This window comes from Pinus tabuliformis, chromosome X (assembly GCF_031772625.1).
Source record: "Pinus tabuliformis cultivar Carrire ecotype Pingquan chromosome X, CPIR1, whole genome shotgun sequence".
NCBI classification, from domain to species: domain Eukaryota; kingdom Viridiplantae; phylum Streptophyta; class Pinopsida; order Pinales; family Pinaceae; genus Pinus; species Pinus tabuliformis.
The window spans coordinates 1,582,308,855-1,582,335,261 of record NC_142308.1 but is presented as its reverse complement, the minus strand read 5'-3'; the positions used below and the strand labels follow the sequence as shown (position 1 = coordinate 1,582,335,261).

The 26,407-nt window shown below is 38.8% G+C and overlaps 1 protein-coding gene across 1 annotated transcript; it reads right to left on the bottom strand.

Annotated features, from left to right (window-relative positions):
- Positions 1-5,634: 5,634 nt before the first annotated feature.
- Positions 5,635-25,215, bottom strand: LOC149146064 (E3 ubiquitin-protein ligase UPL1-like). The gene is given in 17 exon segments (XM_089446557.1): positions 5,635-6,192; positions 6,299-6,405; positions 6,638-6,777; positions 6,875-7,100; positions 7,222-7,302; positions 7,404-7,550; positions 7,748-8,807; positions 8,961-9,313; positions 9,412-9,704; positions 9,795-9,996; positions 10,233-10,562; positions 10,727-12,994; positions 12,996-18,725; positions 20,706-20,912; positions 21,021-21,116; positions 24,539-24,689; positions 24,844-25,215. Coding segments are annotated over 16 exon segments (11,376 nt in total). The 5' UTR covers positions 24,572-24,689; positions 24,844-25,215; the 3' UTR covers positions 5,635-6,089.
- Positions 25,216-26,407: the final 1,192 nt, after the last annotated feature.

The following is a 26,407-nucleotide window of genomic DNA, read 5'->3' as shown; positions in this document are numbered from 1 at the left end:
GATATAGTCTTCCATAGAGTCCAGGCCTATATCAAGAGTGGGAATCTTTGTCTATCGCTGCAACAAATTAACAACAAAAGTGACAAGCGCACTTCAGGTATGCATTGTAATTTTAATTTGTATTTATTCATTATTATGCACTTACATCTGTTTTACAGGTAGAAGTAAGTTGAAGGGTATTTTGTTTTGTTAAGGGTATTTTGTTTTGTTTTGGGATTGGTTTCCCCAGGGAAATTTTGCATGCAGGTAAAAGAAGATTCAAGTACAACTTCAAGCAAGAATTCAAGAGCAGAAGTATCAAATCAAAGGAAGCATTGTAGCGAGACATCCCTTGAAGACATTGCATCCATCTGTATATTGTGAAGAAGTGTCAAGGCCAAGAGTCATCATTCTAAAGTTGTAAAAAAGTCATTTGTAAAAGTGTCATCATTGGGAGAGTCATTATTGTAAAAGAGTCAATTTGCCTAGAGCCGAAAAGGCATTATTGGGAAGTATAAGAGTCTCTATTGGGATGATGTCATGGTTGGGTTGCAGGGCATAGTGTGATTGGGTGTTCGATCAAAATTATTGTAAATCATATTATATCATGGGTCGTTGTCCCTGATACGGGAATCCACACTCTTGTCTCATTTCAGTCATTATAAGGTGGCAGGGAGGTGCTAGGCTGGTGCATGAAGTCGCCTACAAGTTGGAGCCTGTGAACATTTCAGGGTGGTAGGTTGGTCTAAGATGTTGGGACATCCATTCATTTGACTACTGAAGAAGCCCAGGCGTTGGGGTGTCATTCCAGTGGGAGCTAGAGAATATGGCTTTTCTAGAATTTTAGGAAGTTGTTGCTTTCATCGCAGTTGGCACTGAAGATTAAAGAATTTATTAGAAAAACGTTTGGTGGTTTTTGACCCAGAAGGGGGTTTTCCACCTAAAATTCTTGTATCTACTGTGTTCTTTTATTTACTGTTATTACTGCATAAACGTTAATAATAATTGAAGATTAACTAATGCTCTGAAAAGATTTAAAAGTGCTAATTGTTAAGCAACACTGATTCACGCTCCCTCCCCCTCCCCTGTCAATGTTTCCAATAATTAGGGGGTGTCTAAAACCATTGTTACAACACTTGTTAGCTGACCCTTCAATTGATTGGCTCCAAAAGCAACATAATTTTTATGAACTAGCATAACAAAGGATAGAGGTGGTCACAAATCGAAAAGATCCAATGATGATGAATGCGGCCCTAAGGGCAAAATTGCTTTGGAGAATGATCACTTGCTCAAGATCAAGATTTGTTGAAAGAGGATCTCCCGTCTTGAAACTTTTGAAAGTCGTTATACCACTAATTAAGGGAAAGCTTACATGGATCCCTAGAAATGGGAAAATTTTAAGGATATGAAGGATAGTATTAAAAAGATGAATATTTTACCCAATAGGACTTGGCCACCTTAAAGCATGGATAGAAAGCAAAAACCTTTAAATCTTTGATATTTCTAAATGGGAAGATTCTTCAAGGAGTGGGATTGGTTAGAGTTTACATCTCCTCGCCTCCCTCGCACCCACCACAACCAGAATCATCTCTTCTCTTGTTAACTCTTTTTCAAGCTCTTTCTAGTATCTCTTCTCTTGTTAACTCTTTTTCAAGCTCTTTCTAGTTGGACTCAAGTGTCTCTGAAAAGAATAGTAGGCACTAGGAGGAATCACTACGCTCTAATATTTGGGTATTCTCTTTAGTTGGAAGAGACCAATCTAGCCCAACAATCACCCCTATGGATGAAAATATGGTGCACTAACGACTTGTCACAAATCAATATCTTGTTGAACCCTGGCCCATGTAAAAATCCTCACAACCGGCAATCTAAGGAAAAAGGGAGTTGCAGGTCCAACGCAATGTGTACCTTTAATGAGGAAAAGCAGTTTTGTTGGATTAAACCCTCTAATTAGGTGTGTCCTCTTTCCTAGGAAGAAGAGGTTATGCATTAGGGGAAAAGATAACGAAAAAGCATTTGAGTATAAAATGTCCTTCACGAAACCCTACGTAAGTCTTGGTTTGTCAGCAATAAGAAAATCTTTTAAGGTTGAATAGAATAAGTTGTGCAAACCGCCTCACAGGCCAAAGCTCTCCTATCTAAATACATGTGACTCAAATTCAAAGAACAAGATCAAGCACTGAATAGCTTTCAGGAAGCCTAAATTATGCAATATCAACTTGGTCAAACCAATTTGCCTCTCTTCCCTTCTAAATACAAAATACCCCCTTGTTGGCAGATCAAAAAGAGCCATCCAAATTCTGCGAAAAGGTTATAGCAACACTAACCCTTTAATTTTTATCGTGCTCCTAAAAATAACCAAGGAGCAGCAACTACTCGGACCAATCTACATGGTCTTAATAGAAATTAGATTGTTCATTACACTTGCAGATTAAGGAACGTACTCAGCGATCTTGTTAAAGGTTACTCATTGTGGTGTGGGCTCTCCATTGCTAAAGAAAATGGCCTTAAGACCTTAGCCATGTTTTGGGATTCAATATTAATCATAAAGCAAAAATCATTCAATCAAAAGGTTAACTCATTGTCGTGTGGGCTCTCCATTGCTAAAAGAAAATGGCCTCAAGACATAGCTGTGTTTGGGGATTGAATATTTATCATAAAGCAAAAATAATTCAATCAAATAATGGAAATAAGCTCAAGGAGATCAGCTATGGAATTAAACAAGCTCTAATTCACTTTGAACCAGTTAATCTTTTCAGCATCAAGAGGGATTCACATCAAGAGCGATTTGAATGGCATTACAAATTACTGTGTAAATGCAAAATTTGATACAACCTTTCACATCAAGAGCAATTTGAATGGCATCACAAATTACTGTGCAAATGCAAAATTTGATACAACCTTAAATCTTGGAACTCTTGGTGGTCATTCATAGACATCAAATCACTCGTGCAGTTACCAGTGAATCACAGCTCAATAAGTCTTCAGGAGGACATCGAAGAGCAGGCAAGCCCCTCTCCCACATACTCACCAGGGCAAAAAATTAAGAAGTTAAGTTTGGGGGATATCAGGTCTAATTCCTGAAATTAAATATAGTACCATAACATCCCGATGGATCTGTTAGATTTTTGGAAGAGGCAAGATCAGTATTATGGTGAACAGCAGTTGCAGACAATGAAGGGGAGGGTTCAACTAGCAATGTTGTTTCACTTTCCTCTGATTGGTACACAAGTGACAGGAGAAGCCTGAATGGTCATGGCAAATGAAAATCACAGGGATTTAGCTCAGGTTCTTTGTAGACATCAAGAATTCAATCAAGCCAATTAGCAGAGATAGAACAAGCCGGCACAACATTGTCTCCAAAATTGTCTCCAAAATTGCAGAGATGGAACAAGCCAGCACAACATGAAATGCCAACTACATGAAATTCCTCCTTCAGGAGCATTGAATAGATTTGCTAGAAATTGAATAGTAGCAGACTCCACATTGAATATATCAAAATGTATGGATCCTCTCTCCTTTTGCCTTCCAGCAATCATGGTAGCCAAAGCTCAAATGTAGCAGGGATCATGAAATACCAACTACATGAAACTCCGTCGAAAGCGTTGAATAGATTTGCTAGAGATTGAATGGTAGCAGACTCCACATTGAATATATCAAAATGCATGGATCCTCTCTCCTTTGCCTCTAGCAATTATGGTAGCCAAAGCTCAAATCTAGACGGGATTATTGACGCTGAAACAGTGACGAATCAAGTTCCTATTTTAGGTGCAAGTCCACTCACTCCAGCAAGGGGCAACAACTGTGTTCATAATTAAATCAGTATGAATTTATTTGAAGTTATTTGAAGTTATTCGTATTCTGTATCAGTTTGTTAGAGAGGCTGTTCGCAGAAACACTATTTCTCGTCTCTGCAGGGAGACCTTTTGTCTTTAGATGTTAATTTTGAAATGTCCCGTCTTGTGGAAATTCATTGGGACTATAAACACTGTTAACTTCGATGTAGCAAATCTCTTATATAGAACAATTTTTTGTTCTGGTTAGTATATTGACAAATAGTTGATATTTTGTCACTTTTTTGAAGAGCTGATGTTAAAGTGGCCTAACATCTAGCTTATCCAAAATTCTTATTGTTTTCATTTGAAAAACCATGTGAAATGACCATTATGGGAAATGTGTATATATATATATATATTACCATTATAGTCCACTTCACCACATTGTACAAATGTACTTTTAAAAGTAAAGCAAATTACATCCTTGCAGATCATGTTCTCTAATAAGTATGACTTCATCAGAATGCTTGCGAGAAACTATAAAAGAGAAATTGGACAATTTTGTTATAATCTAAGATGTAAAAGTAAATGAGAGATTGTTCTGAAACTAAACGAGAAGCACGTCATTAGGCATCGAGAAGGCACATCTATACAATAAACTTCCTACGAAAACTTTTTTACCAATGGTGAATATAAAAATAATCCTGAAAAGTTGTAACTATCATAACAAGCATAAGTTATAGACCAGAAAGGGGATTCAAAAGAGAGGGTGTAAGAGAAAAAATAACCCTGAAGAATGTTGGATACTCTTTATTCTGTTGAAACCATATGGATAATCAAGGATTATGTATCCGCATAAAACAGATTATTCCTTATTGGAATAAAATACCAGATGAGATAAACACAAAGACACAAATGGTATAAAGATTAAACAACAATGTTGAGATAGAGATAACTGACTGGAAGATTAAGCATCCAAAAGGACTGGGCACACGGTTGATTTTGTTCACTTTTCTTTATTTTCAATGCCTTGGGCCGTCGAAAAACTATGAAATCAATCTCAACGATTTCCTCCTAAACAGAGGAGAAGCAGACAGATTTAGAAGAGGCACTAAGATATACTGTAGCCGACATCTTCACCCCATGGACCATGAAGATATCAATCAAAACTTACTCCGAGATTCTTGACAAAACCATATAAAATGAAACGCTCTTCAACCGAAACAAAGGCACAAAACCAACCTTTGAACAAATAATATCAAAATTTCCTTCCTCTCAGGCTTCAAAGCAAATTGTAAAGAAATATAATCATAGTATTATTAATAGAGGATACAGTTTCATGCAACCATCAAAAACAAAGATGAATCCCATAAAATGTAAAACGTTGGAAAACTGCAATTGTATTGACATCAGTAAGTAGGTCCAGTAGTTCTTGGCATCACAAATACAGTGATATAAGCTCAAGCGAAATCGGCACAAAATTAACCTAATTTTGGGTGCAGATTGCCCAGCCCACCGCGGATGCACATCGAATGGTGTATAATTACAATATTCTCACCTTTGACATATTTGGCATTACCATTCCCTTGATAAAGACACGTCTAGATGATTTGATCGAGTGTTGACTAGTTTATGAAAATAACAACTCTAGAATGAATAAATCAGGGACAAGCATTATGAGGATCATGCTGTGACATTTAGAGGAAGCAAAGGTGTATCCTCAGAAAGTAAGATTTGCCTATTGAATCCAATAACATATTTTCATGTGCAGGATAGATGGGGATTTTAACGCAACATTAATTAGTGTTAAAAAACTGGAGGTTTGAAACATGCGCATCAATCCTTTCTAAAAGCCATTCCACATAAATCAACCCCCAAGTGAACAACCTTCAATTGATGGTCACCTCCATTAAATTCCCAACAAATGATGATAAAATTGGTTTGCTTATAGTTACATATCCAGCAGTCTGACCAAACTTTCAGATTCTATCTTATTGTACACGTCCTAGACATAATCAGGGTGTGACCATATAACACCGAATAAGAGGCAAAATCAATAATACAGCTTGACCCCTTAATTCGCTTGTAGGGGCTATTCCCAATAATATCAATAATCACAGCAATTGCTTAAAGCATTACCAGAACAAGAAAATTGATTTCCACATACAAAATATAGATTTGTACAGATCAACAGTATAGACTTTCGTATTAGCCCTCAGAGATTGGCTTGAAACTATATGGCAGATTCCAAATCAATACAGAAGGATATTTGGCAGTGTCCTGCAGCTATATTTGCAAGAAACATTAGTGTGATAAAATTGTTGTTTCAAAAAATCAACCAAAGCCAAAGCCTTCGCTAGCTTCATGAATGGCCAACAACAATCGTTCCTTAAGCTGTTCCTTTGAAGAATAATCAGGAAGGTCTAACTGATTGAAACTGCACAAACAACAAAGAATGGAGCAGGATAAGACAGACAAGCAGAGAAATGATAATTAAAAGCTTGCCTACACAGTAACAATGAAATTCAAAGTGATGCACTCACCAGGTATGAGCTGATGGCAGACGCTCTGGAGCTCCATATGCTTTGTGAATTTGAAATCTTTGAGGACCAGATATACCTTGAAGAGCTTTAAACCCTTCTAATGGAACCTACAATAGATTAAAATAAAGTCAATTAGTGAAGCATTGATCCATCCAACAAGGAATAAAAATGCAGAAGAGAAACATGGTTCAAAAGCAACATAAACTTCTAAAAAAACGACATTATTTAATTACTCCTGTCAATGAGGCTGAAAACTACAAGACAAGAACAATAGCAGTGTGCCCAAATCAGCAAGTTCTCAAAAAAGTAGGCAGTGTGGGGTATATTCAAATAAGTTACCTTTGATGTTCCTGTGACAAACTGCAACAATCGTGCCATGTCTTCCTTGCTAAATCCTTGCACAACCTCCCAAAACCACTGTATTAAAGGAGATGCTGCAGTGTATCCTGTGTACTCTGTACTGGCCTTCAGATCATCAACTGCCATGCTTAAAATTATCAGCAAAACATCTACATAGAAGAGATTACAAGTTCAATAATACAACAAAAGAAAGAACTACTTGAGAAAACAACTTACGGTCAATTTCAGGTAGTCCACTAATCAAGAGTTCAAGTTCTTTGTCATTGAATATTGAGATAAGATGCCTTGGTATCAACTCATTGAATCCTTCCAGGAAAGCATTTATTTGAGGGCGAATTGCTGTGGTCAGTGTATGCTCTGCAACAAGATCCACATATTCGTGCTTGTTTTCTTCTGTGACACGGATATTTCTTCCGCCAGGGATAAGCTCATAGTCGGTTACCTGTGCAAATAATAGGATTTACATAATGCAACTGTTATCTACTATTGACACAACAAGGAGGACCAGAATGTCATATTGCTAGCATCAATAAAAATAAATCAAAAATGTACATATACACTACCTCAGTCTTCTCGTACAGGATGTGCTTTTCCTCATCTGCATCTCTACTGAAAGTGAGATCAAGGATGTCACTTACATCATTCTGCAGCCACCAAATGTAAGTTGAGAACATAATGGTCCACATAGAAGCAAGGAAATAGTTAAAGATCAATGCTGCATTTATTGTTTAATGTTATCAATCACCTCAAGCATCCATTTCAGATTCTTATAGTAATCTGGATCAACAGCCTCAATATCATGGTATGTAACTTTTGCTCCAAGTATGTGTTTGTAAAAAGATCGGGTAAAATAGACATCCAGTAGTTGACCATCAAATAATGCTTTAGCAACCTGCAAAAAAGAGAAATAATCAAGACAAATACAGATTTCAACAGTCAAATCCAAAATTTCCCAGAATTTGAGCAACAAGACAAACTAAAAATAGTACCATGCAGGATAACAGACAATTGCAATATCAAAAATAACTGAAGCAAACAAATAGTAAAATTATGAACTTCCAAGATCGAAAAAATCTATCAGAACATTACCACCCGCCCAACAAACTTGAAGTATGAGAGATGTTCTGTTTGAAGAACAGAATTTGGATTGGGCTGAAATGTTGACTGATTCCCGACAGTTGTGAATAGCAATGCTCCCTTGTCAAATATCACCCTGGACAATAGTTGGTACCATTCTCTTGTTAAACCACCAGCATCAATGCCCTCCTCTCCTTGAAATTGCACAGTCAAGCGCCCTTTAATGTCATCTACAGAACGCATCCGTAATTGATTGTAAGAATCTTCTAAGACATATGTTCGGCGAACACAAATACGGAGTGGATTATAGTTGTGCTGCTCATTCTGTTGTCTAATCCGAGAGCGGAAAAATGATCGCTTGTTGTCAAAGTCAATTAGACGAGGTGTCTTGTGCATAAGAGAAAGAGACTTCTCTAATAACCCCGGATTCTGCCGCACAAAAGCATTCAGAAGCCGTCGATGTTTTTCCGCAAACTTTACAAATGTCATACCTGCCTCTGCTCTTCTTTGTTGTGTAAGATCACTCACACTGGCATCATCAGGATCATGTTGCACAGCAGTGGGTCCTAGCTGCAACTTCTCACATAAAACAAAAAATGCCTCAATAAACGGCAAAACCCTTTGGGTACCAGGTGGAAGAGGTGGTGCCATGTTAGTCGCTGCTGCATTCCTACTTGATGCAGAAGAGAAATCAGAAATATTTCCCAATCGCAGTTCAATTTCACTTATACAACTACTCAATCCTTGCCATAATGGATCAAGTGCTGCATTTAGGTCCCCAACAATCAAAAGACTTCCATTTTCCTTGTCATCAGTGGCCCCAGCACCAGTATCTGATGTTAACGTACTCAATGCTTGTAGAACTCTCAAAATAGCTGCTCCTGCCATCGAACCAGTACTTACTCCTAATGATTCCATCTCACTGAGAGTGACAAGCTCATCAACTGCAGCGCCACTTAGGCTACGGGCAGAGTCTGCCAGTTCAGAAATGAAAAGCCTTCGATGAGCAGGTGCAATACTAGCTAACTTCTTCAGAACCTCTGCCACCTTTGTGTATACTGTATCTGACAACCTGCAATGATATTAAATTGGATTCAATTAAGGAGAAAACAATAAATTGTATGACTTATCTAAATCAAAACTTAACATTCTACAATATGCAAGAAGGCATTCTACAATATTTAAGAGGGCACTATAACTCAAGACAACTGTCATTATTACATACCCTTCCTTTGCTAGAAGTTTACACAGGTTTTGCAACTCTCTCTCAGGAAGTTGGAGAAGAATCTCAGATGCAACCATTTCCATCTTTGAACCTGAAGTTGAAGCTTCCATGCTTTCACTATTTTTACCTGCTACTGAGCTCCTGGGTACCTCAGAATCAACATTAACTTCAACAGAAGTAGGTTCAACTGCATGGTCCGGAGAAATGGCATTGGGTCCAGTCTCAGGTCGGGCTTCAACTCCAGCTTGAACACCTTCCCCTTGTGGCAAAACATCCTTTGGTTGACCAGAGGGAGCTTCTAATACACTTTTAACTTCAACATTGTTCATAATAACCTCAAGCAGCCCCATAACCTACACGCAATAAAAAACTGATTACCAAAATTTAAATTACAGACAAAACATGAAGGAATGTTCATAAAGAACATGATTATAAAGAATCTATAACATACCTGCTCCAAATGAGCACTGCTCCTTGAGAATAATGGTTGATTAAGGAGCTTTAAAAGTAACATAAGAGGTGTCTTCCCCTTTTCGCCCACACTCGATGCATGTACAGATGGAACTACTTCATCAACAACCTTTCCCTTGCCTTTCTCTTCGATTGATATTGTAGATGTTTGAGATGTTGACTCCAACATTGGAGACGACTCCATGTAGAAAAGAAGATCAGCAACGCAGAAATGATTTTTAGCGAGGTATGTCAAAATCTCAAGGACACGACGAGAAACAAGAGGTGGTACACCTGTATGTTAAACAACATCAACACTTCTTAAAGAAAATGTTCATAAAGAATTTGAAACCAGCTGAGTGGAAAATGATATAGGACCATTACCATCTGAGATTTGAGAACGTGCATAAACCACATTCCATTGGCACCCATAAAGTCTCTGAGATGGAGCATCATTTGTGTCTGCTGATAAGCCTTCTGCCTCTGGTCTCAGCATGTCTAACAGTAGATGAACTAATATTTCCCTTGTAGCACTATGTGCGCACAGGTTTAATAGAAGTCTTTGCAGCAACCCTTTGCCCAAAGGCTGGTGAATGAAAAGGGATCCGTCAGAACCTAATAAAATGTTTAAGGAACTACACATCTATCATCCATAAAAGTCTATACATGGCAGATAATTTTTCTGCATCAGGTGAACAATAACAATATAAACAGCATAACCACAAATAACATAGAAACACATGAAGCATTTGCTAATATAATTGATCCTAGGCAACAAGCAATTATTTGACTCTTAATATCATTAGTAAAGAATTTGCATACCTGAGCTAACCTCAGTAGCTTAAGCATAGCTTTCAGAGACCCTGTATCTACTAGAGGTTTGCCTTCAACTTCTTTCATCTTTATGGAATTACCAAGGGATGCAACTGGCCTGCGCCCCAATGTAAGGCCAACATTACTGCCTACGCCTCGGTCCATTGCAGTTTGACCTCCAGTTGACATATTGTGGCGTCTGCCACCTAGCCTATGGCCTCCTCCAAACAAGCTACGAGCCTGATACTCATTCATTGCTCTTTCTCTCAGCATTTGTGCTTCTGCCAGCAATGCTGGAGACAAAGCAGCAAGAACTGCTTCCGAGGAAGTCAGAAGAACCTGAATAAAATATCAATATTAAGACATGAAAACAGCAGTAAAATTTCAACAAACAAAGCAAAATGTAATTAAATGGCATGAAATTGTTACTCCAAGTATCAACCATCATCCATAAAGAATCAGATTGTAATCCAATATAATCAAGGATGGATATATATTGCAACCTCTTCACGCAGCTCAACAGGGAAAGTAGCAATAATTGAAGCACTATCCATATCAACAGGCTGGCCTTCAGCTTGCTGGGTTTGTACAACCCTTTGAGCACGTTGCTGAGCTAAAACTTCAGCTTGGATATCTGGAGGAAGTGCCGCAAGAAACTCTGGATCAATTTCTTCTGCAGGAGGGGGTGCATAATTTGCAGGTCGTGTAGATTGCACTTGCTGAGAAGCTAGAACTTCTGCACGAAGGTCCTCTGGAAGTGCTTCCAAAAATGTAGGATCAATAGTATTTGCTCTAGATTCTTCATTGCTTTGCTCAGCTAATTCATTGTTTGCAGCTTGGACAACCTCATCTTGAACCTGCAATTGCACAGATGCTTCATCTGGTGTAGGATTTTGGCCAGCATCTGTCTCCGCTACTTGACTAACAGAACATGCACCTCCAGGTTCATTATTAATGTTTCCCGAATTCAAGCCACCAGCTGCTGTATCCGAAACACCAAAAGTAGAAGCAACTGGTGCCTGTCGGCCAGCCTGCCTCTCATTTTCCTCGTGTCCATCTGCGCTTCCAGTTTCAACTTCCAGGCTGCGGAGGCTTTCACCCATAGTTGCACCACTTCCCTCACTATCTTGACTTTCAGATTCTATATCCCTATTTCTAGTTTCATTCCCCTCATCTCTCATCATTACATCAGGGTCTTCTATATTGGTTAACGTAGCAAATTCTGATTCTCTTTGTTCACCATGTTCCACATTAGCATTCTGCTCCAGCTGTGATGGTTCAACCTCGTTCATTTGTTGTTCTCCATTCTGTTGTACACTTACATTGTTCACTGTGAAACTGGTCTGAGCATCAGTGTCCATTACTCCTACCATATTTTGTTGCCCTCCATCACCATCATCTGCACTGGGAACAACACCTTGAGTTGAAGTGCACTCATCTACTCGAGTAAGGCTCCGCAATAGTGAAAGAAACTCCTCTTCAACTGCTTGAGCAATGGCTGCAGCTTGAGCACCTGCCTGTGGTTGACCATCATCAGTCCATCTGCCATTACCTGGACCACGCCTTCCAGTAAAAAATATAGGATCCATGGAGAAATCAAGCAGAGGCGGTGGCCCACCAACTCCTCGATCCCCAAAGAATGTACCCCCTGGGTGTTCTGGGGCCAACATCGGAGCATCAATGAAAAAATGGGCAACATCAAAGCCTCCTGTTATTGCTGCTGCATCTCTAGAAATGCTCCCAGTAGAAGGCCACACAGAACCATTTGCAGCTACTCCACCAGGCTGTGCAGGCCTGGTAAGAAGAGGGTGTTGAAAGGCACCTCCACGATCCACCGCAGAACGTTCCAGAAAAGGTCTATGGCCATTCGGACGACGTCTGTCAACCCCTACAGGCCGCCGAATGCCAAATATATCATCCATGTTAATTCCCTGAAAAGGCTCTGCTGAAAGATCCACCAAATTACCACCTCCTCCACCATGTCCCAAAACCTGTACAGGATTCAGTCCATCCAAGCCTTCTCTCCACCTTACTTCAATAACACGATTTTCAGGAAACTCGTCATCATCATCCTCCTCTACCATGTCGTCTCCATACTCATCACCAAGACCATTATCTTCATGATCGTCAACATCAGTATCAGCTAATGACATGTGGGCAGCACCATCTTCTCCTTCTATGTCATCCTCTTCATCCTCATCTTCATCTTCATCTTCCTCTTCACCCTCATCATCCATGTCCTCATCATCATCTTCATCACCCATCTCATCATCTGCCCTGTGTTCCACTCGGAAGGTTAATTCAGCTGCAGCTGAGTTATGTCGGTCAGTTGTGACTTCAACAGAGGCATGAATAAATTGTTCTTCACGTTCTGCTCCATTAGCAGCTTCTGCATTTTCATCCCTTTCTATCCTCATATCATGTTCCATATGCTCATTCAAATTCCCTACTTGATCTCTTGCTGGATCTGAAGTGCCTTCTGCAATCTGTACTTGCGTTCGGCCCAAGCCTGCTCCTTGCCAATCCCCACTCTGATTAACTTCATGCTGCTCAGCTTGAGTTTCCTCTCCACTAGAGACCAAGTTGGAGACATTATGATTTCTTTCCTCTGCTGCCAAAGACTTCTTTTTATCATTGTCTTCAGACTTAGAAACTTGTTCACTTGCACTAGCAGCTCTTGTTAAAGCCTCCAAAGCCTTGAGCACAAGATTTACAAGCTTTGGAGCTTCTGGGTGATCCAAGTCAATGACCTGGAGGGTGGTAGTCAGAGCTTTGAACCATCCCTGCATCAATCATTGTTTTTGCCATATCAGGAGAACAACCTGGCACCTGTGGATTACCTGATGATGCATTGTTTGATAGAATCGAATTTACCAAATCCACAAAAGCCACTACTTTCTTATTAGGCAATTGAACATGCTTTGAAGAATCCTTCACAGAATTTGAGGCCATATGGAGGGCTCTCACAATTTCAGAGATTACTCTTCTTCTGCCTTCACTAGAACGACCACATACTACAACCAGAAACCAAGAAGCTTTCTCTGATAGCTTCTCTCTCCACTCTTCACTATTGCTTTCAGATTTTTTGTCCACGGGATAGGGCAAAAGCCGATGCAATACATGATATAAAAGGCCACCATGTCCTGAGAACTCAGCTCCTTGGCAAGGCCCACGACCTTGACTACTCTCTGAATCCCGCCGAAGTACAACACTAACTGCATGTATATACATAAGAAGAATGTCACTCATCAACTTCAAAATAAAAGCAACTTTTGCCAACCCTGCAGAGCTTTCAGAAACTTTGTCACTTTCTAATTTTGCTAATTCATCAATCTTTGCTTTTCCTTTTTCCTTCGGAGCAGATTCATCAACCTCCATGGCTGTTGTTGAACCTGTGCATTCATCCTCCTGTGTTGGTGGTGGATAGTGTAATATTACCTCCAAAAGTTGATCTATAACTTGGGTAAAGCTATGAGGAATCTTCTTATGACCCTTGGCAGATTTACCTAGCCCGTCATGTGGCTTGCTTACATCAGGCACCCTACCAAAATCAACAGATGGAACACCTGCCTCAGCCTGCCCAGAACCTTTGACTTTATCTTTTTCTTTATCCTTTTCCTTCAATTTCTCCCTCTCTTTACCTTTCTCTTTATCCTCCTCCTTTGACAAAATGATATTTGTCCTACCCCCCAATGTCTGTAACTGACAAACAATAGCAGCAGCCTGCATAAAAATTGCTGGATCTCGAGAAATGACTGGAGCCATAGATGTCAAGAATGTTCGAGGAGAAACACGACCACCGTGACGACTTATCATGTTCATTAGAGTCTGCCGTATCTCTACCTCCATAGCTATCTGAAGAGTCTGAGGATCCTCAAGAAGATGCCGTATAATAGCAGCTGCCACACTATCAAAACCTGGGAAAAAACAACTTCTAGGAAGGCTCAAAAGGGAAGACAATCCACCTCTCTCAAGAAACTGCATTGCCATGGAATGTGACTTTGTAAGTCTAGCACACAACTGAAGAACTGCCTGAACTGTAACTGCTGGAAGGTGTAGTTGCAAATATTTGCAAGATATATTCATAACTCGATGTTGTTCATCTGTTGTCATGTATCCCAAAGGCTTTCCCAAAATCTTCATGAATGGACTATTGCCTTTACTGTTGTCATCCAAGGAAGACTTTTTACTGTTATCTACAGCACCTGCACCAGCTATAGTTGTATCTTCAGACTCAGAGACAAGTGAAGTTCCTCCCATAGCACCAGTGTTCTGGGTATCTGTAGTAAGCTGGAGTTTGCATTGCAGCATATGGTCAAGTATAAGCAATAACGCAGTCACCCATTTGGGAACTGAAACTTTTTCCCCTGTCAGGTTATCTGGCATAAAATTTGTCAATAAGTCCAAAGTGATACCAACAAGTCCATTCTCAGCTCCTATTTCTCTAGTACTGCTGTCTTCACTCAAAACTAATGCCAAAATATGAGAAATAGTTGATAATGGACTAGTGTCTTTTTCAGATCCATCGACCTTACAAAGCTTTAGTTGTTGAATAAGAAAGGAAACAACTCTCAGACGGTACTGCCCTTTGTTTTGGTTGCACAAAGTCACAATCAAATCAGTCATGGAAAAAGCAATCGCATCTGTACTTTGCAACAGATTCATACATGTAGTTAAGATATCCTCAACGGGAGGATTTTCTAGAGGTTTCTCTTCATAAGAAACCTCTCTTCCTTTTTCATTGGCATTGTCTTTGGGAACCTCAGAATTACCCAGTGACAAGGCAAGAGCTTGGGCAAGTTCATCATCTTCTTGTGCTGGCTCTTCGGGATGACTAAATAGCCACTCCATAGCCAGTTCAACACTATTTGTTTCAACACGCCTCAATGCTTCCTCTGCCCTGGACCTTGGAAATCCCATGTCAACCATCATAGAAATGGCAGCCTCATCAGGTGGATGACCTCTAAAACGTTGACCTGTGCTTCCAGGAATACCATTTCTGCTTCCTTTAACATCACCTATGGCAGTGTATACATGGGTAATAATGGAAACAACAGAGGTAATCAATGATGGACTGCAGCGACAAAACATTGGATTGCTCCAAATAGGTAGAACAGCATTGAGAACTTGGGCCTGCAGGGTGCGGACAAAAACCTCTGGATCCCTTGGAACAGTGACAGAGCCTCCAACAACTGGTTGCACTAACAGCTGTGATGCAGAGGGCACAGTTAACAGCAAAGAAGAATTCACAAGGTACTCCAAAAGCCTGCAATAGCTTCGTAATGTCTCTAACAACCAAGGTGCATGCTCTAGCTTGTCATTTTCAATACCTTTGTCATTTTCTGTTTCCATTCCTCGCTGTGACATAAATGGTACTGTCCACAGTAAATGACCTGTTGCTTCAAAAGTAGTCAAAAGACTTTTAATTGTACCATGAGCATAGAAACAATTCACCACTGCTGTATTGCACATTCGCTTACGGTTGTCATATATAACTGCTGTCATGTCATCCACAACTTTCCCCAAGTACCGACACTTTGATGAAAGTGATGACTCAAACTCGGATGAGCTACAGTTCTCATCCACATCAAGACTGTCATGGAAAATTTTGGCAAGAGAAACCACCACACTCTTGGCTGCTGCACTAAGCGATCCTGTATCATCACGACGTCGATTGGGCACTACCAAAACCTTCACAAGAGTCACATAGAACGATCGCATTGCAGACACAACCTTATTCATAGTCTCAAAGTCCAGGAGATCAGGTGACTTCCTTTTAATTTCCTGGGCTTGAGATGTTTCACCCGCACTTACAGAGCCTCCAATGTCAACCTCTGATGCATCTGCATGCCGCCCAAGCCGACCAAGACGCATTCTTGAAATCCCTTCGATACCATGGTCCCTTCTTCTATGGCGATGAAGTCCTGTTTGTATAACAGAAAGATATTCAGGTTCAATGGACCAATGAGAAGCAGGTCCATTCCTCATAGACACTGGGTTCACATACCGAACAACTGAAACTGTGTTAGTGTCACTGCCAGCTTCTGTACCTGCTGCATTTGGTGCCAAATTTCCAGTTGCAGGTCCTTGTTCAGCCTCTTTCTTCGCATCTACTTTTGAATCACTAACAAGAGATATCTGCCAAACTATTTCTTTGTACACCTTCCCTACATCCTTCAGTATATCTGCATCCCCAGAACCAATTTCAGGCATCATTGTTGTTGTGCTTTTCAGTAGATGTGTTGAAAAGGATAAAACACCATCTAGACTTGAAAGGCATCTCAAAATTCTCATGCGTTGTGCTACCTCAATATCTGCTAGCTTTGTTCCAGCCAACAAATCCATGAATTCAATTGCAGGTTTCATGTGTTCTCTCAGAGTAGTACAAACAACCCTTGTGAGAGGAGATGAGTGCTGCGGTGAAAAATTCTTAAATGCAACAGCAATATTCTGGCCACTTGCAAATGACAATGGTAAGAGGGGTAAATCAAACAGTTGCAGCACAGCCTCTATACCCTTTTTCTCAACAAACACCCCACATGTATCTGTATTATGCAGAATATTCTCTAAGAGACGTGTAGCATTGCTTATACAATCTGGGAGAAAGGATTCCATGTTTGAAGACAAATTTTCAGCAGAAGTATCAACCCCCAGCTCAGATGTTGCCCTCGATGATTCATCTCCATCCACTGAACTAACTGTTTTCTGTTCTAAATCAGTCTCCATGGGAACAGGCACAGAAGAGCTGGCAGAATCTTGCAACAGGGAAGACACTTCAGCACCAGATCCAAGTTTTGCAATAGTATTTAAGATTTCAATCAATACATCCACCCCAGGCCCCCTCAAAGAAGCAGCATGTCGCATCAGCTCATCCAAGGCAGATGATAAGGACCCAGGAGTGTCACCTGCCAAAGCCAGTAAGTAGGATTTTGATGTAAAAATTTTCACAAAACATCTTAGAGCACCACGATCATTAATAGCTTGAAGACCAAGGTTATTAAGGCACAAAGCATCCAAGCATTGTGGTATACAAGCTACTGCATCTGCAGAAGGGAGGACACCAACCATGATGGCATCCAAAAAAGCATTAGGCAGACCAGCAACATCTAGAACAGAATAGCAAGTTGGATCTTTGTGAATAAGATCACTCATGACTGTAGCTGCAAGTGAAAAGACCCCACCACCAAAGTCCTTTGATCTTCTGAATATAGTGCACAAGCAAAATGGCAAAGAACTCTCTTCAGATCCATACAGCCGTGCAGTATTTCCAGGAGCATATGTGCCAAGAGATATAGCCCGAAGCAAAGCCTTCATAAGAAGTCTTCTATGATAAGGAACCAATGTGTCAGGTTGAGCTATCTGTGTTGCCTCTGACCCAGCAGCATTGTTCTGAGGAGACTTTCCCTTGAAACTTGATTGTGATTCTCCACTTTGCTTCCTTACTCTCTCCTCAAAATGGCAGACTTCAAGCTTCAAGCGTGCTATGGTGCTATCCAAGCCTCCTAAATCCCTAAAGGAGGTTGCAGCAGGATTACTATAGTCCATAAAAGCCTCAAGAACATGCACAACAGCTGTTACCAAGTGTATGTGTTGTGGATCCAAATCTTTGAGAAGAGGGAGCAAAGTTGGCATTAAACCCACATCCCTTAAAGCAGTGCAGCCAGAAGAAGAAGAAACTAGAACTGTTACAAGAGAAAGCAGTGCTTCTAGGAAAGATATCGAACAATAGGATGATTCACTGGAAAGGGAACTTATTTCCTTCTGCATTAGACTAGGTAAGATGCCATGATGTCCTCCTGATGTGATGACATTTAAAACCGTTGACTGACAAGACCTATCCTGATAGAGGGCCCCCAATGCCAATATTGCCAAAATACGAATATCTTCAGGAACCACATCATCAAATCGTACTAATGTTACAAGTTCATTCACAAACTCAGGTTCATTGGTGAAAAAAGCAGATAAATCATTGGTGTCATTACTTGCTTGCACTAGCACTGTAAAAGCCAGAAGACGAATACAGATGTATTGCCGCCTAGTGTCTAGACGTGAAAAGGCTCTTGCAAAACGTAATCTTGTTAGTAAAGAAAATCTAAGGCCAACAGGCACCTTGTATTCATCTACTAGATGCTTCAAAAGCTGGAGATCACTTTCAGAATTCATACTCAAATCAGGTATATGAATAACTTGCAGCCCTGGGTCTCTTGACAGTTCCACTTCAGAATCTCCCTTCTGAACAGATTCATCAGCATAAAATTCAAAATGAAGGGCAGAACCTAGCTGATATGTAACCGGGTCAGTCCCATTTTCAGTAGAACAAGCTAACAGCCCCAGACCTTCTTCTTTACCACCCCATCCTTGAGACAAGGCAAACAGCTTCGCATTAAGAGAAGTATCTCTAATCGAGCATTTTCCCACTGGTTTCTTTACAAATGCAGCCAATGTCTGTAGACTAGCAATTACTACATCTGCATCTGAAGAAGCAAGCAAAGTTGAAAGATGCTGCCACATAAAAACAATATATAAGAAATCAACAGTAAAACATTAACAGGCATGCATCATTTGAAGTGCCACAAGTTGGAAAATACACAAAATGAAGGAATCAATTTCACCATGAGTACAGAACAAATCATCACCATAAAATGTGTGCATTACCATGAAAAGTATACAAAACAATAAAGAAAGACTAAAAATTACAGGATTCGTACCTAGAAGGTTTTTATAAAGCAAGAGAATTTACATACTTCTTGGGTTGAGGATCAAAACAGTAGCAAATGTTACATATCTTGAAATTACAGAAGCTAGAGAGAGAACAGATGTCGCCCATAACCTATCATCATCTTATTACTCAGTGGATTTTTATCACATTTGTCACTTTCAGAAACCTTCAAAGATTTGTATTGACCAACTACTTGGGAAAAGAGAGAAAGAGAGAGAACTTTGGGTAGTAAAAACAAGAAAGTAATGTGAAAAACCATAATGCATATAAAACCTCAGACCAGGAACATTGATCATTCATAGATGGTAAAAAGAGAAGGGCATCAAAGAAAGGGAAAAAAGGGCCTGATCACTTGGCATTTTGAGGAGCTTGAAGTACAATATCGTGCAGCTTCGCAGTCCAATTTCCTAAGGACCGACTTATGTGCCTGAAATTTTATAGACCATTAACTTACTAAGAAAAAATAATAACTGATAAAAATGACCAGCATTCCCCTCAATAATTTACAGGGTTTGAATTGTCCAACAATGTGGAATCAGAGACAGAATGAGACACATATTTTAGAAATTTTGGAGGGTTTGGAAACATGCAATAAATCAGTGAAGGCTCCAAAGGTTAATTTAATGATTGTGTGAATTTGAGGAAATGTCAGATCTACTTTCTCTAAATTAAAATTTCTGAAGCGTGTTGTTTATGGAGACTGGGTATCACAAGCCATTACAACTAACCCCTAGCATATTCATTGGTCCAGCAGCCTACAAGGACCCTACCCTACATGGTACATCAGGCTTCCAATGCCTGGTTTCTTCCAGTTCCTTTTCTTTTACTGTTTGCAATCCAAGGAAAGACAAACAGTGAGAGCCTCTAGACGAGACAAGAGGAACATACCTGCCTGTCATTACATACAAGCTTTTATGCTTCCTATATGACTGGGCTAATCTACAATGAAGGACATGCCAACCCACAACAATGACGAATGTCATTCCTTCACTTTACAAGAGAATAAGCCTCCACCATTCTTGATATGGCAACAGCACACAAATAAGATATTAAAATAGATGATAAATGGATGTTGAATAAGACATCACAAATGTATGTGATATTCGATATTGACAACAAACTTACTCTTTCAAAAGAACCTAGTAAGCACAAACAGAACAGAGAATTGCAGAGACAGCAAAATATCTTGGAATCCATTGCTGAAGAAAGTTGCAAATTATTGTTGTTGTTGAAATGTGCAAATTAGCATTAAAAACAAGATATTTGCTGATGAAAGTTGCAAATTATTGCAGTTGTTGAAAAGAGCAAATTAGCATTAAAAGCATGCAACATAGAAAATTACCAATTATCTAAAATCAGTAAACCAGCATAGATCCATCTTATATCTGGATCTATTAAGCAACAAGAGGGAACAGTGCAGCTTAGCATTAAAAACATGCAACATAGAAAATTACCAATTATCTAAAATCAGTAAACCAGCATAGATATTTGTGAACATTCTTGAAATTTAAGAACATATAAAAGGCAATGGCCCAATGTCTATGCATATAAATATACCATTCGTCATGACCAAATCTGTCACAATTCAAAATAAGGAAAATATCAAGGTAGAATAAAGAAGAAGCACCAGTAGATACAACTTTAGCTCAAACATCAGAAGCATGCACTTATAAATAGTTAAAATCAAGACAATAATTAAAAGCCAGTCTTGCAGCAACTAGATAGATTACAGAAAGCAGAATTAGTAGGAGATAGACCCATACTTCATATGAACAGTAGAAATGTTTGTTTGCACAGTTCTCCAAGATAATTCGTGAAACACGAAGAACCTGAAGAACAGCCTCTCTAGGAAATGCAGAATCAGCATCCAGGAAATCAACATCCAACGCCAATTCTTTTCGTTGCTTGACATACTTCTCAAAAAATGAATCAAACTGACTAAAAAGATCAACCCAGTGATTAAAATCACCCTGCAAACACAGCAGATATTATTAATAAAAGACACTCAACTCAACACTCTATCCCAGAACTTCATCATAAATCAATAACAAGACCAATGGCAATGCTAAAACACATACCTTCTCATACTCCCAGCTGAAAGTTTTAAGTGGGAGTTCTATACTTTCCAAAGGAACACTAAGAACAGCATTGATGAAGTTTCTCACTTTTGGAGGCTGAAAATTAACAAAGAGTAAAGTCAATATAATGATAGTGGGAAGGTTAAATGCAGAGTCCAAATAAATGCTTAATATAGAGAAAGTAAAGATCAGAGGTAACTATATTTTTTATGCTTTAAAACAAAGATGCAACAAACTTCAAAACCACAACTAATACCTAAACTAAAAACCAGTTCACACAAAGAGGACTTCCATACTAACAGATTCAGAAACTAAATTTTCCAACCCAAAGCAATAACCCAACTCAAAGCAATGTTGCAAACATCGGCAAGGGTCCAGAAAACCAAAAAATCATAAAATCAAGAAAATATCAGTAAAAATCAGCAAACATCAACAAGATTGAGATACCATCAAATATCGATAAAAATCGGCAAATCGGCTACCGCCAAAAAATCACAATTTTGCAATTTTTCATGATAAAATTGATATGTTCGCAACATTGATTCAAAGTGATAGAAAAATGCAGACAGTACACACCATATTAATAGGAAAAAGGATTCATCTGACAAAAACAAGCCCTTAACAATAATGCAAGTAGTTTGCAACAAATTTAATGATTCTCAAATTACATTAAAATTTTGATTGTTGCATCAAGGAATGCTAAATACTGTTTAGCATTCTCACTAAACTCTTGAAAAAAATTTCACTAATATACTACTTCATCTTTAACATGGGTAACTAGACTTCACAGAGCAATTCCTTGTTGATTGTTGCATCAAGGAATGCTAAATACTGTTTAGCATTCTCACTAAACTCTTGAAAAAAATTTCACTAATATACTACTTCATCTTTAACATGGGTAACTAGACTTCACAGAGCAATTCCTTGTTGGAATTCCAGTAAACAGTTATCAGAAAAACATTTACAGATTTTGGGCATCACCTCCCTATCTGCCCCAAAATATTCAATCTAAGTCACAAAATAATCTTCACTATGTGGAACTCATTCTTCCAATCTAACTGCACTCCAAAACATTCATAGAAATTTATTTACAAAAGCTTCTGAACTAGTTTTGAAATTTGACCCTGTTGAGGATTGAATTGCTTCCCCTTTACATATTCAAACTAACCAATCCTAACACTTGTAGCAGTTAAAATCCATTTCAGGGTCCCTTCTTTTACCACCTTGCCCTGCAAAACATCTAGAGCAATAGTTCCAAGATGAGGATAAATTTAAAAAATATAAGTTCAAAAATTGAAATATTAAAAATAGGGGAAGAGATGTTAACGTGTAAAATACAAAGGAATCCAATTCCTGGTATGAAGCACATAAAACCTGTTAGAAAGACAGCATAATTTTTTATCATGCCAAAGCCATGATTGGAGTCTATGTGCAAGGATGTTTGGTGAGTAGCAAAATTCATAGAAGGCACCTTCAGTAAATGGCAGCATAAAGCTGCCCCAAGGCATAAATAAAACAAAGAAAACCCTAATAGTGCTTCATCGAATGAAGACAAATTATACAGTCAATTTAGATAAGCTGCTTTGAGACTTTCAGGAAAAAAGAGTATTTTTGAGACCTTTCTGCCACCCACTGTCTTCTTTATGCTGAGCACGTGATTATTAAATTGTTTAAGTCACCTCTAACCCCCATTAATTTTATAATTATATTCCAATTTTAATTATAATAACTGCAACATATTTCTCAGTACTTTTTGAAATTTTGAAACCCATTGGCTTCCTTGAAAAAGTGTTCAGATGCTTACTTAAATCATCCTACCGCACAGACTTTGACTTGGCTCGTAAATATTATGTTTTAAAGTCTGCATGGCCATCTGAGTTCTGAAGTATTTGTTGGGAATAGGCGAAAGGTACCATCCTTCACTGGGATTATTAGGAAAAGGAAAAGCAACCATTCTGTGACAATTAGGTTAACACAATTCAGTTGCAAGTTTACCCATGGTGAATGGACTAAAATTCCATTCATTTACTATATAGACTTCTGAGCTGGGATGCTTGTTCTCACTTTGTAAACAAGTTCCCTGGGCACCAGGAATTTAGACAGCCATCATAGGGACCACAATCATGTTTGCATAAGAAAGATCTACAATATGATATAATCACACATCCCTGTATATCAAAACTTCTTGGTCAGCTTCAGCCATCCACCATACTGTCTTGTCATACTTCTAGCTTAGCATAGATCCTGGGAACATAAGGTGACACTCCTTGGCAAACAATCAAAACAACAACTTGAGTGGAGTGAGAGATATGATCCATATTTCTTTTGCCAATAATAAGCACTAATGGAAAAGTATAAGAAACATGGGAGTGAGAGAGAGAAACAAGTCAAGGTAGCAGGTACATTTGTTTAGAAAGCCAAAATCCTCACTCTCTACAACGCATAAGCTTCGTGCTTACCAGTAAAATATAAGGCCTGGGTATTTGATTCCTAGCTGCTACATATTTTGTGAGATAATGATGGGATCTATGTTCCCAGAAGCAAAAAAGGGAAAATGAAGCAGGAGACAACGATGGAACAATAAACAGGGTCCAGAGGGTTTTGAGATAAATAAAGTGTTCCCCTCCATAATGCAGACAATGCACATAATTTAATGCAGTGAACTGAAAAATCATTCAAGGCTCCAAAAAATCCACTATACGTAATGTATTAGTAGTAAATATCAATTTTCAATCACATCCTAAGGTTTACATGTTCATTTTTAGCTTCTGTTTCTCATTAAAAATATGTATATGGCTGATTCTTTTAAATACTTCCCTCGGCAGAGAAATATCCTCGAATCAGCATTTTCATCATTTTTTCCATTTCTTGACTGATCACTCCATGTAACAGTTTCTGGAAACTATGATTGAGAACGTGTGACCTAGCCCATGAAAAAATGAAACATCGCTGTCTCTCTTCAAAATTTCAGAACATTTTTGCTAACTTTAATGCCTGCTTTTGGTCTTCTAATCAAAATTAGAAGCTTCATTGCAATATGCTCCGGCGACATAGCTATCGTCGTTTGTCTAAGGCCTGGTTTAAGGCTTCCAAATTCCCTATCAGAATCCTCCATTTCTATTATATAAATAGCAAATCCACTCACAGACGGAAAGAGAAATAGCGTTGAGAACCAAATGAGAGCTACATAGAAGATTCCAACGAGAAGCCCAAATTGCAAATATCTAAATTTCTGATTTGAAATCACTTTCCACATCCTTCGAGGGTTCTTTTACAGTGCAAATAACTAAATTGCATGCTTTTAAAAATAGATTTATTTACTCTAGATTTCAATCAAATTTACAGACGACTTGAAAACAACCCTAACGTCACATCAGAGATTTAACATTCCATGCTGACCGGAAAGTCGGAAGAAATATGACTTTTTTAACAAATATACTTCAAACCCTATCAGAATTCATTTGACAAAACAACAAAGTTCAAATCAAGCACTTTCTATTATGGTTATTTTCACTGACCGCCTCCAAGCCCCTTCTCTTCTTCGTTTTCATGGTGAATTACTCGAGCTCAAACCCCTTCGCAGTCAAAAGCTCTAGCACATCTCAAGTAAGTCCAAAAATCCGCAGGGTTTGATCAAACGACAGAAGATCGCCGCTCAAGACTCCAGCACTGGCAACAAAAACAGCAATTTCATTATTCTTCGCAATTAAACTCATCTTGACCTAAAAAAATAAATAAAGATAATATTAAAACAAAATGTAATAGTGCCTAAGAATAACAGACGCCTCTAATTAAAATAGAAGAAATGCCCAAGCGGATTTACCAATTCTCGCCAAATCTTTGCCGATAAAATTAGTTTCAGACTGCAACAAATAATTGCCTTTCCGCCGATATAATTCACCGCCAAAAGCGCTATTTTCTCTGCCGGGCAGATCAAGCCAACACGCCTCGGCGGACAACTCTCTGTAATTGGAATAAGGTAAGAAAGGAAATATGGAAGAACAATTTTTAAACCAAAAGAAATGATACGATGAAAAAAACGTCAAGGCCGAGGGCTTTTAAAGGCCGAATTTGTACAGAGGGTCGTGAGTTCGAAGCTCCCCGAGGAGCAAGGGTTCGTAGCAGGGTTTGGATCGATTGAATGGCGAATCAATCAAATGACCCTTTAACACACCCCAAGTTAGAGACAGGGCCAATGGGCAGGAAACTCGAATAAATGGGAAATTAAAAGCCCAAATTGTGTAGGAGAGAGAAAATATTATTTAATTTCGTCGAGGAGAATAACATCTCCGACGGCCCCAATTGAAACTCTAGTGTGCTGTACCCCAATTGAAACTGAGTGATAGAACGAGGGGATTGTGTTGTTTTCGAAGGGTGCCTCCCATTTTTAGTTCCACCGACTTTGCTACGGGCGGTTGAAATGAAGGTACCCTTGCGTGCATTTTTTTTTTCCGATTAATGATTTTAGCAACGCTTTTTCTAATCATATGGAAAGTTCGGGGTATTTATTCCATTAAATCTTTCTAAGATTTGACCTTGGTTTCAAGTTTATGGTTCACATAAATTGATAAGTATGTTATTATGAAAATTGAATTTTAATGAGACACAACTCTAATGATAAAAAGATAACTTCCAAGATACCCATGAGTCATTTAGTTTTTTTTTAATAAATGATACCTTCCCACATGCCCATGTTAAGGGTGGATGATCGAGGCTTTTAGTTTTTGAAATTTATCATAAGGTATTATTTATGTTGGGGAATGATTGTTGGTGGTAAGAGTTTGTATGTTGAATTAGTTTAAGAATATTAGTGTAGGTGATATATAGTGAAGGTGTTGGAGTATTATTTTGTTCTGTATAATGAAATTTATATATATTTTTAAAGTTTAATATTGATTTTCAAATATTTTTGAGGTTGATGTAAGTCCGTTGCCAGTACCATGGCTATAATAGTCGAGTTTATACATCAACTTTTGTCCTAAGGGCCCTCTGGTCTTGTCTTGGCAGCCTTGTAATTCAGTCTTCACTGTGGTTTTTTACAGATCTCACATCATAATATGTATACTCAACAACTATACAACTGGTTGTAGCTTTATGGATTTGTTGTTCTTCGCAGACTATCCAACGTCGATGAGGGAGAGAGTTGGCAATCGATTGTCGTTATTCTCGTCAGAAGAGTCAAATTGTGTGAAAGAATAACAACTATAATAGTAACAATGACAGCTTCAGATGGAGGCAGGTGTCAACACCATAAATCTCCTTCCCCAGCTCATCCCAACGTGATTCCTACCTCACCCTCTTCTTCAAATGCATCAGTGAAGCCTAGAAGGAGAATGGTTCGTTCGTTGCTTTTAAAGTCATTCATTCATTATTTTTTTATTATGTTT